The sequence below is a fragment of the Megalops cyprinoides genome, chromosome 4 (assembly GCF_013368585.1).
Source record: "Megalops cyprinoides isolate fMegCyp1 chromosome 4, fMegCyp1.pri, whole genome shotgun sequence".
NCBI classification, from domain to species: Eukaryota; Metazoa; Chordata; class Actinopteri; order Elopiformes; family Megalopidae; genus Megalops; species Megalops cyprinoides.
In genome coordinates, this window is record NC_050586.1 from 23586790 (window position 1) to 23598809 (window position 12020).

A 12020-nucleotide genomic window follows, 5' to 3' on the forward strand; every position below is an offset into this window, starting at 1 on the left:
AGATGACAAACTACAGTGTATCTATTCAGCAGAAAAAAGGCAAAGAACAGGCAAAAGCAGCCAAGATTAGCAAACATAAATGTATATGATGTTGAGACTTTTGTTTTTGCAGAATGTGCTGTCCATCAAGTAATATTGTACAGATAAGTTTGCTATCCCCAGACTCGTTTCTGCCTAAAAGTCACTCTGTTAATGTCAAGTCGGCTCCCAATAAACTCATGTGGTTCTGTTTGGTTTGCAGGTACGTGCAGGTGTGTGTGTTTGTGTGAGACAGAGAGAGAAAGAGAGAGAGAGAGAGAGAGAGAGAGAGAGCGAGTGAGAGAGAGTCAATGTAAATAGGGATAGCTACTGTAGCCTCAGTGTGGGCGTGAGTACGTAGACGGACAGCCCAACAGAGAGGGCAAAAGGCAGAATAAGAGAGAGTGCGGCACAGAGACAGAGTACGACTGAACACTGAACCACAGTAGTAAAGGCTGTAAGTTCTTACAGCAAAAAAAAAACAACTGTACAGTACTGACTTACCTTGTGTCTGAAGGAGAGGTGGCCAGAGGGTGAGGAAGATAGAGAGGGAAATACACAGGAGGGTGAGTGTGTCCTTTTTGCTTGGGTGCTGTTATGAGAAGTGCAGACTGTTAATACATAACAGAGAACTTAGGAGAAGGCCAGGGTTATTGGTTAGCATAACAGTATAAATACTGACCTGGCGCTTACTTTTATGTTACTCTGTAAGTAGTTCCAAGAATAGTCCAGTCAATAAAAGCTGACTCAGTTGTGATTTTCTGGAGAAGATAGAGTAACTATCAGACCTAGGGCAGGACTGGAGAAAAAGAATGACTGTAAGTGAAGAGATGACTGGAGACCTGGAGAAAGTGTGTATACACACTGTATTCTTTACCCGACCTGCTCCAACTAAAGATCAGCTGTAAACATGGGGCATCACATGTACACCTTTTGCATCATAAGTCACCTACTCTGTCTCCAATCAGCTGTAATGATATCCCATATGTGATCAGAACACATTTAAGAAAGATACAGACAGATCAGAGAACTCACTGAGCCGTAATTCTGCTGAGGTGACATATGAACACAGCCACACTCATACATCATATTGGTTTATCATTTTTACTGGACACAATTCAGAGTAAAACAATAATCTTTTGTTGGTGGAACTGGACTGGAAAGACAGGTTAAAGGCAAACACTGAATGTTATTGATTCCAAAAAAAATCTTAGAAGTGGCCAAAAATCACAGACGATGTCTGATGAATAAAAAATTATATTTGTCTTGGAAAATGACTAAAGGGAAGTATATGAGAGAGAAAAGGAGAGAAAACATTGTTACTCTGTTTGAACAGACTCAAGACACCACAGAGCTATATATAATGTCGATGTTTAATTAAAAAGCTATCCATAAAACAGCCACCCATTTCAAAAATAAATAAATGGTTCATTTACTCAACCTTCTTAATGAATACTTTAGTAACATTAATAGACAGCGGAAGTCCTCTGCTGTGTGTATTCCAGCATTTTCCGGGCAGTTCATTTGAAGTAATTTATAATCCTTTGTTGTGCAATAATAATAATGTTGCTATGACTTAAAAGTGATACAATTCTCAAAAAAACCTTTTAAAGTTGTTCTTTGGCTTACAACAGTGCTATTGAACTAGCCTCCCAGGGGGCAAATGTGGTCCAAAATTAACTTCCCATTGGCGCTTTGATCATCAAGATTATTTAATGTGCATCAGAATTTAACTCCTGCATAATGTAATTCTCCATGTCACTGACACAGGCACCTTGAGTAAACATCATCACCTGTTTTTCTCTTCATAATATGCACTGGTATTCCTGTTAGTTTGGTTGCCAACCTGAAATAATTGATTTTTGTAGTTTCATTTGTTTAATAAGCTCTTGCCAGTTGTGAATTGATCAATTACCTCAAGAGAAAACAATAGAAGGTAATGATGCTGTTTTATTCTACACAAAATGAAGAATAATTACACACATATAGCTACTCCCTGCAACAAGTTGGTATATTCAGTATTTTTAAATGAGGTTAGAGGGTGCAGTAGTAAATGTCTGCAATGAGTCAGACCTCAGTTTCTTTGTAATTATTTCTCTAGGAAGTCCCAAAATGGCCCTGTCTCTCAGGGCTGTATGGCACAAGCCCTGCCAACCTGTAACTTGGCAGATGACATACACTCAATTATGTACCTTAAATTATGCACCATAATATCACTATATCCTTATCATCATACTGTGTATTTATAAACTATTTAAACCATGAACATAAATAAGTGCTAACATCAGTCCATCTGATGTTGTATTAGGTGCTGAGTGATAATGTTGTGGTCTGATTTCTCAAACTGTATGAATTTGGCTACGATGGAGGATATATTCTGGACAATGCCTGTGCAGATAAGGCCCTTGTGAAACACCCTTTGTCAGTCAAAAACTAGAATGGTGTATGGGACAATATGTTCGTACCGAGAGCTGGTAAACGTTTATGAGAAAAGGGTAAGAATAGAAAGCGAAGCTGTCTGCATGCAGCAACAAAGGTCTATTGAAAATATTTAGTTTCATCAATTTACATGGAAAAGCACAAAATGTGCTTAGGTGAAAAGTGTGGCGGCAAACACTTCAGCACAAAGTTGTGTTAATGTCATTGCTCAGGCAACATGCATAGAGACCAACATAATCTGCTAATGGAGGATTTTGACTTGGTGGGGCAGTTTGCAGTGCAAATCTACTAATCAACAATGGGCAAAATAGTAAGATTATTGAGGCATAATGTTACATACATCAGTGTTAAAAGAGGCCACAGAAGGGGAACAACAGCAACCCAGAGTACACACTGGTGGACAAGGTCACAGGATTTAAAATGGGAGACGCACACAGTAAAAAATAGAGATTAACAATATGCTAATGAAGGAATAGATACAGACATTGTCTTTGGAATATTTGTACCAAATATTAATAAGGTCTCATACTTTTTGCTGTAGCATGTAGAATGTGTGCCTGTCTCTAGTTGAGGTCCTGTGGCTTTGCTCATTAACGGAATGACACTGATGACAGCTTCTGCTGAAACGTTTGCTGTCACAATTTTTGATTTAAACACTTTTACATTTCAGCTGAAAGATGAAATTGGTATTTTTTATTGACCTTGGAGTCTGAATTTCTGTTGCAGTATGGACAGCATTTTCCTTTCCATTCTTCTTATTGCGTAGCCATATGCACCTGCAGAAACTTCATTTGTATTGCTTTGACTGAACACAAATATTTTCCTTTTAATTACTGGCAAAAAAGAAAGACCTTTCCAGCTGCTCAGGCATTTTATTGTATTATTGGCAGACCTAGTTGAAAATAACCAAGTAAATCACTTTGTGTAAGTACTAACCAAATTTCCCAGCTCCTGCAATATATTTCCTTAAACACAGCTTTTGAGGGTCACGCTCAAAATTTAACAAGAACAAAAAAACATTTCTATGCAGCCTCCTTACCTTCATTCTAGAATTGGCCCTCTCGAGGTGGCAATCCTTTGGTCTATTTTACTGATCATGCTCTGTAAGCTTATAAATGGCACTGAATCCACAATACTGAAGGCACAGTAATCACTGTACTCAATACACAATACTCACTGCACATATGCACATACCTAGGTGGTAGTAATCCATATTTTGCTGTTTTTATTATATCCTAGTTTTAATAGTGGGGAAATACAACAGAAAACATTAGCCTAAAACAACTAATGAAACACAGCCTGCTGTGGGTTAGTGGTGCTTTTGGACCTCCAGAAATACCATACCAGAAGCCATGGAATCTTATTCTACTGAATGGGTGAAGATAAGCAGGACTGTAATTGTTTAGTACTTGGAGGGGAGTCCTAATGGGAGTTGCTACTGGAAATGATATTGCTGGGCTTGTGGGGGGGGGGGTGGGGGGGGGTATTCTCCACCTATCATCAGACCACTGATTCTCAGTCCAGCTCCTGGGGCCCCCCTGCTCCGCATGTTTTCCATCTTTCTGTGCTCTACCTACCTGACTGAACTCATCAGTGGCACTTTTGATTAGCTGAGCACACCTGATTTCATCAAGAGAAAGAGCACTAATTTCAATCAGGTGTGTTTGGGGTAAGGATAGATACAGGATATGCAGGACAGGGGGGCTCCAGGAGTAGGACTGAGAAACACTGCCATAGACCAAAGAAAATAGCAGTGTCTTGAATAGGACACAGGACCCTGAATGTTACAATCAAGTGCCATCACTGTTTCTTCACATTACAGACCTTACAGTACATGTTTATGTTTATATTATCTGTGTACTTTTGAATGTGTGCTTGAATGAATGGGTGTATTGTGATGATACAGTTATATGTCTTGTACTGTATGCTGTGGCAGGCTGAAGCTCCCACCCTCTAAGTTCATATAGACTGAATTAAACACACAGCCCTAATGTCCCAACTATTGAATGTGACCAAATATTGATCCATCTCAAGTTGACACTGTGCTGAGAGACATGAGTTGCATATTGTGTTCTGGGGCAACAACTTGGATATACATCCACTAGTAGCATATATATATATATATATATATATATATATATATATATATATATATATATATGTATATATATATATATATATATGTGTGTGTGTGTGTGTGTGTGTGTGTGTGTGTGTATGTGTGTACCTGAATAAAATTTGCACTTACTTAGGTACCACTCTTTATTTGTGCTCACAGTAAGAGGTTTACAAATGGTTTTCACATTAACTTAATCACATTAACTTATAACTATTATCACACCTTTCAGGGTCAGAGGTGATGCATATATATATATATATATATATATATATATATATATATATATATATATATATATATATATATATGATTCCATATAATAGACTATACTATAATAATATAAAAGATTATATAACAATATATATGTATCTATGTATCAAACTACTTAGCCACTATCTGGCACCACTATCTAGCCTTGATATGAGTACCAACTAAATGATTTTACAACAAAAATTATCCAAGAATTATTCCATTATAATGCAATCACACAGTATGAAATGGAGAGATCACACTCATTCAGAACTTCCACAAACAAAACAATACTATAACAGTAAGGGTGTGCCACTGTCATGGACTTTAGACATAATAAAATATTGATGAGTCATATCATCAAACAGCCAATCTTTATTAACATCCCATCTTAAAGCCAAGCTACATACTGTAGTAATTCCTGTACTGGACAGCCATCTGAGTACTCAATGTGAGTACTGTTGAAGTACCTTTGAGATACTTTACCCCAGTTTCAATACATACCAATGCATGTAAATGAGTAACAAAACAGAACAATTTGTAATTAGCCCGGCATTCTGGAATTTCATAAGAAAAGAACAAAAACAAAAAATATCTTCACATGCTAAAAAAATTATGCACTCAAGATAAAATTAAGTTAATTATATATTATATTTATAAACAATATATATTTATATTTATATATTATATTATTTATATATTATATTTATAAACAATATATATTATATTATATTATATTATATTATTAATTATATATATATATATATATATATATATATATATATATATATATATATATATTATTAATTTATATTTGTATACTGTCATCAGTGGATGCTTTATAGGACGCTCTATACATTAATGAGAAATTTTCAGCAAATTTAAGGAAACTGCCTTGGAAGCAGTACTTAATGAAAAGAATGTGACACGATTTATGGATACATAACTTTTTTGTATTGTTACAGCTCCATCTACAGTTGTCCGTGTGAGTATAATGGGGAAGAAAGCAGTGAAACAGACACTGGTGGGTGCACTGGTGGCAGCCGTGGGATGTATGAGTCTCATTGCTCTCATACTCACTCTGGTTGAACATCACAGTGTGGAGCTGCCTCCAAGCTCTCAGGTGACTACATATATGCTTTATTTTACTCTCCTTCACACTCCTCTAAATGCTGAAGATCTATGAAGTATGTATATAATTGTAGTACATACTCTGATAATGGTCTACAAAAAAATCAAAGGATTAATGAAAATAGTGCATGAAAATATTTTTTTCCACCCTGAGTTCAAATTGGATGTACTCATTTCTGAAGCCTTCTGGATATTCCTCTGGTGACATTTTTTTGTAACTGTTGTGCAGCATGGCCAATGATTGTTTTTACTCTGTCTTACTTTTTCAGTTTGGAATGGTGTTTGATGCTGGGTCCACTCACACTGCCCTCTTTGTGTATCAGTGGCCTGGAAACAAACAGAACAACACAGGGGTAGTGTCTCAGGTTCTGGTCTGTGATGTTGATGGTCAGTGCTACTCAGCTCTGCTCACAAAACAGCTCATACTACACTTACTGTAAAGCTTCACCAATTTCACATCAGTTCACATCTTTCCTCACCACTTCATGGTCCCTGCATTGATCTGGGCTGCTGCCAGTCTTTCTGCTTTCTAGTAGGGATGTAACGATACCACAAACTCACAGTATGATTACACCACGATAAAAAGTCCATGATACGATATTTATTGCGATATTAAAAAACGAATAAAAATGATGACTTGAAAAAATGCCCTTTATTAAATAATAAATCAGCATTTTTTTATTTGTATATTGTTACATTCCTACTTTCTACTGTGGACATTCTTCTACTTTCTCTTCACCCAACTTCTGACCAAGGAGGTTTATAAAAGGAGTGAGTTTGCAATGTGTTCCTTTTCAGTGAGACTTGCTATAAGTGCATGTATGAATGAATATATATACATGTATGTATGTATGTGTGTGAACACTTACAGACTTATATAGACTTATACAGAACATTTACTTATATAGAACACATATTTTAAAAATGCTAGAAAAGCATGATAAAAACTCCGCACATAAAAGCAAATCAACCCATCTTCTCACAATCCGACGGTGGTCAGTGGATTGACGGTGTTTTGGTCCAGCAGTGGTGAAGAGTTGCAAAGCCTTAGCTGGCTAGCTAGTATTTCTACGGGTCTGAGGAAAAGATAGCCTAGGTGAAGAGATAGTGGTGCACAAGAATTTCAGTTTCAAAACAAAACTGTAAAATAAAATGCGACAAAACGCACCACCTTCTCACGGACTTTGCACACACTGTTGCACTTGAACTCTATACAAGAGAATGGCTAGATTGGCACAATATGCCACACTGGTACTCACAATAATCCCCCGATGACTGTGCTTGCTACCATAGCAATTTAAAATACTGAAACTAAATTCGGTGTAAATGGGGTTTTATATTCACACTCGCACCCAGACTATAATCCCATGTCACAAATGTCTCCCTCCTCAGGACCCGGGATCTCCAGCTATGCCTCTGACCCCCCTGGTGCTGGGAAAAGCTTGGTGAAATGCTTGGATTCTGCCAAGGCAGCCATCCCAATAGAGAAACAAAAGGACACACCCGTGTACCTAGGGGCCACAGCTGGTATGCGGCTTCTGAAGTGAGTCTCTTAATCCCTCTGCCAGTAAATTACATGCAGTGGAAGTACCTCAATCATGCTGATTTTAGAAACAGAATTAATACAATGTTTCTCAACATCAGAAATGCCTTTTACACTAAAGGGCAATTTTCACAGGTTTCAGAAAAAAATCTGTCCATTTTCATCAATGAGGTACACTTGTTCTACATTGCCTTGTGGAATCATTCACCTAGCTTTATGTCATTTTAAGTTTTTACACTTTACGAGTGACATTTACAGTTATTTGTATTTATTCATTTGGCGCACACTTTCACACAGTTCAACTTACAAAGATAATATAGCCAAATGTATTGGCTTTATTGAATATAGAAACTGCCAGACAATATCAGAACAAGCATCAGGACTTCACACAGTGATTTAGAAGTGAGGATAGGAGGTCATTGAGTAGGATTACAGACCAACTCACAGACGTGCAGAATTTTTTAATTGCCTGCAGTGTATCATTAATTGCCTTGTATGATAGGCCATATTTGATCACTGTGTTAGGTTTAGATGTTCCCACAAAGATGGACTGTTCTTATTCATTTCATAAGACAATCTGTGCCCTCCAAACATGTCATCAACCGTTCTGAAGGAACAATTCACAATTCAGGGTGTGCTGAAAAGATTTAGTCCTTGTGCTTTTTTCAACTATTAAGCTCCTTGGTTCTGGAGACTATTTAAATGTATGAAAATAACCATATTGAATCAAACAGACAAAAATGTGGCCCTAACCTGATCACAGAAAGGGAGATGCATTTGCACTCCATAACAAGTCCACTAGGTATATAACCTGTGATTGCTCATTGTAAGGCTCAATTCACTATCACATGATTCAGATCTATGAACAAATCAGCCAGGATGTGGTTCACGTTTTCATTTCAATTAACTAAACATGAAATAAAGATAAACTTACAGTACTTTCAGTGCAGGTTGGTTCTGAACAAAAGTATGCACTCCTAGCAACTGTAGCCTCTGTTCAAAAATAATCACAAAAAGCTCTTATTTTTCCAACTGACAAGCAATGGTAAAACAAATTGAAGCTGAACAGCATCTGTTTGTCTCATTTAGGTGTTTTGCAATTCATAATTTAATATTCTGATGAGGTTATTTTTGTGAAATATGCTGTGAAAAAAAAATTATATGCACTATTGGGATGTAAAATGTAAAAAAATCTTTGCAAAAACAAGTCCTAGGAAAAAATAAAAATAAATAAAAATACACCAATAAGTCAGAACCTGAATCAGCAGGCAAATGTCAATGTAAATGGTCACTCTATCTCATTACAGAGTACAAAATCCAACACAGTCTGACCAGGTCCTGATGGAGGTGACAAAGACAATCAAAAACTACCCCTTCAACTTCCGTGGGGCAAGAATACTCTCAGGCTCAGAAGAGGGGGCTTACGGCTGGATTACCATCAACTACTTGCTGGAGGGGTTCATCAAGGTGTGTGGGAATTTGAGAAAGATGTCAAGGAGACAAAGCCCCCTATGCTGATGGTACAGAACTGCAGAATTGAGTAAAAAGTAGCGTAATGGTTCATTATTCTGATTATGTGTTTTCTATATGGTTGTTCTGCAGCATTTAGGACAGGCCAGTGGGTATATGAACAGAAAAGAAGTAAAGAGCAATGTATGAGGGTGTGAGGACAAAGACAGCAAAGCAGCAGTGTAGTCTGCCTATTATGGTCTGCGAGAGTTGATGTTGTTTTTTGTTTTGGACTTTATATATTTTTTGGGTGGGGGCACTTGGTATCAGAACTTGTTCTAAGCCTCAGGTCACATTCTTGGTCTTGACCTTGCTGGAGATGAATGAAACCAACAAATGAATGAAACCAACAGAGAAAAGGAGAGAATAAATAATTTTGTAATTTAGTTAAATGAAAGACTAACTGGTCAGGGGGGATAGGCAGATGAAGCATTAGAGTGTGTCTCTCTATACTTTGTTGTGTGGCAGTACTCCTTCGAAGGTAAGTGGCTGCAGCCCAAGGGAGGGAAGATACTTGGGGCGCTGGACATGGGAGGATCCTCCACCCAGATTGCCTTCACCCCAAAAGACCCAATGAAGGATCCGGCCTCAGCAGCTCAGCTCCGCCTATATGGGTTTGACTACAGTGTCTACACTCACAGCTACCTGTGCTATGGAAAGGATCAGGCCATGGGGCAGCTGCTAGCCAAACTGTACAAGGTAAATGGGCTAATCATAAGAAAGGCCAAATCATCATTACAAAGGCAAACTTGTTACTGGCATAGTGATCTATGATAAGAAACTTTTGGTTGTTGCTTGTCTTTTCATTGATGAAATGTTTGCATTTCAACACTACTGCAAATCACACAGATGTCCTTGAGCCCTTGGTCTCAGAAGCACACTCTTGCCACTTGAAAGTCATTCATGGCTATTATCTTCACAGACCAACTCAACCCAGCCAATTGAACACCCCTGCTACCACCAAGGCTACAACTTGACACTGACCCTGGGTGACATCTACAGCTCTCCTTGTGTAGAGACGTTGGGGACATTTGATCCTACCAGCAAGGTCACCTTTTCTGGAAGCAGTGACCCCATGAAATGTCTCACCCTGGTGAAGAGTATTTTCAACTTCAGTGGCTGCTCTTTCCCACCTGACTGTGCCTTTAACGGTGTCTACCAACCTCCTGTCAATGGACACTTCTTTGTAAGTCTCGTTAACCATGTTAGCTGTACATCCTTATACTTAGATAAAAGTAATATCTGTTAACATAAGGTAAAGGTAAGGGTTAACAACTCTCCATCTTCTTTCCATTACATATAACAGAAATTAATTCTACATCATTCTAAAGCAGCTAAAATATTTTAACATTAATAAATTATATATGAAGATTTTTTAGATTTGTAAATTTAAATATGAATTTTAAAGCTGAATATATATTGTGGTTGAACATTTCAACAAAATGGGGTACTTATCTCTACATCACTACTTCCATGTCATCATCCTTCCTCCTCCCTCTGCCCTCAGGCTTTCTCAGCGTACTTCTACACCTTCAATTTCCTTGGCCTGGCCCCTCAGGCCCCGCTGCCACAGGTGCTCAGCACCATAGATTCGTTTTGCAAGAAGGACTGGGCAACGGTAAGATTTACTGTTCTCATTTAACGTGGACAAGTGTCATGTTCTTATTCTACAATGTTCAGTGCACTGTGATGTTGAACTATCAGGAATGATATTGATGATGATTATGATTATGGTGACAATAATGACAATGATGACCATTGCCATTGACTATGAATGACAGAACAGTATAGCCATTAAGGAAATAATCTTGTAACCCTTGAGCGTGGCTCTTCACTGCTCCATACATTGCCCTGGATAAGGACATCTGCCAACCAAATAAGTAATGTAATAATGATGGATTGCTAATTCATACAGGTGAAAGCAGAGCATCCAAAAGAGAAGGAGAAGTACCTTCAGGACTACTGTGGCTCAGCCAACTACTTTATGACTATACTATTGGACGGCTACAAGTTTAACCAGAGCTGGAGCAACATTTACTTCCAGAGGACGGTGAGAATACTATGGGTCTTATCCTCAAAACCTAAAAGCACTGGCATTGAACAGCTGACCTAAAAGCAACAATATCTCACTTATCTCATGTGTGTCTCTATCAGGCAGCAGACACGGATATCGGCTGGACACTGGGCTACATGCTGAATCTGACTAACCTGCTCCCATCTGAGCACCCTGTGACTGTGACCGGAGTACAGCACGGGCAGTGGGCGGCTGGGGTCTTCTTCATTGTCTTTGCCCTCTTCCTCTGTCTGGTGGTTGTATCTGTTCTATGTGCATGGAATCCAGACTACTAAGAGCAGCAAATAGGATGCTGGTCATCCATCTACATAGATTTATCAGTCTATGAGAGACAGATTGCTGGAATTGAAGAAGATGTAATAAAAATGGGTATTCTAGATTCCTGAGAACTGAAACAAAAAAGACTATGACAGGGAACAATCAGGTAACACTATATGCTGATTGACATTCAAACTATTTGATTGAGCAGTACATCGAATGCAATTCTGCCATGTTTTGCAAGGTGTCTGCAGTAATTCCATATGAAAGAAATTGTTTATTGGAGGCATTTCTTTGCTAACACAAGCAGAAAACTTTATTTATTTTTCTGCTTATTTTGTTAATATCCGCCCGATATATGCTGACTGCGTCAAATAATGAACCATAATAAGTTGTTAAATTAATTGTTTTAGGGTCAAATACAATTAATTACTTGAATATTTAAGTGAATGCAAATAATATAAGCAAAAGCTGGATAGTAATTTATATTTACTTACTTAACTGATGAATTATTACTTTATTACCAGAGTTTACCTAAATTTGTTAGGAAAATACATTCAAATAATTTGATTAACCTCTCAGAAAAAAGCTGGCTAGCTGGTGTTGAGGGAAATTTGTGAGGTTTCAGGTATTGACATCACATAAAAAGAGACTATAATGTTGTCAGACAATGCCTTTGT

General features: G+C 37.8%; 1 protein-coding gene across 1 annotated transcript; it reads left to right on the forward strand.

Moving 5' to 3' along the window:
- Positions 1-449: 449 nt before the first annotated feature.
- On the forward strand, positions 450-11714 carry entpd8 (ectonucleoside triphosphate diphosphohydrolase 8). Its single transcript, XM_036527322.1, has 10 exons — positions 450-584; positions 5791-5948; positions 6226-6343; positions 7349-7499; positions 8807-8966; positions 9477-9707; positions 9931-10194; positions 10516-10626; positions 10924-11058; positions 11163-11714. Exons 2-10 carry the CDS (start codon positions 5820-5822, stop codon positions 11355-11357), a joined length of 1494 nt encoding a protein of 497 aa, XP_036383215.1. The 5' UTR covers positions 450-584; positions 5791-5819; the 3' UTR covers positions 11358-11714.
- Positions 11715-12020: the final 306 nt, after the last annotated feature.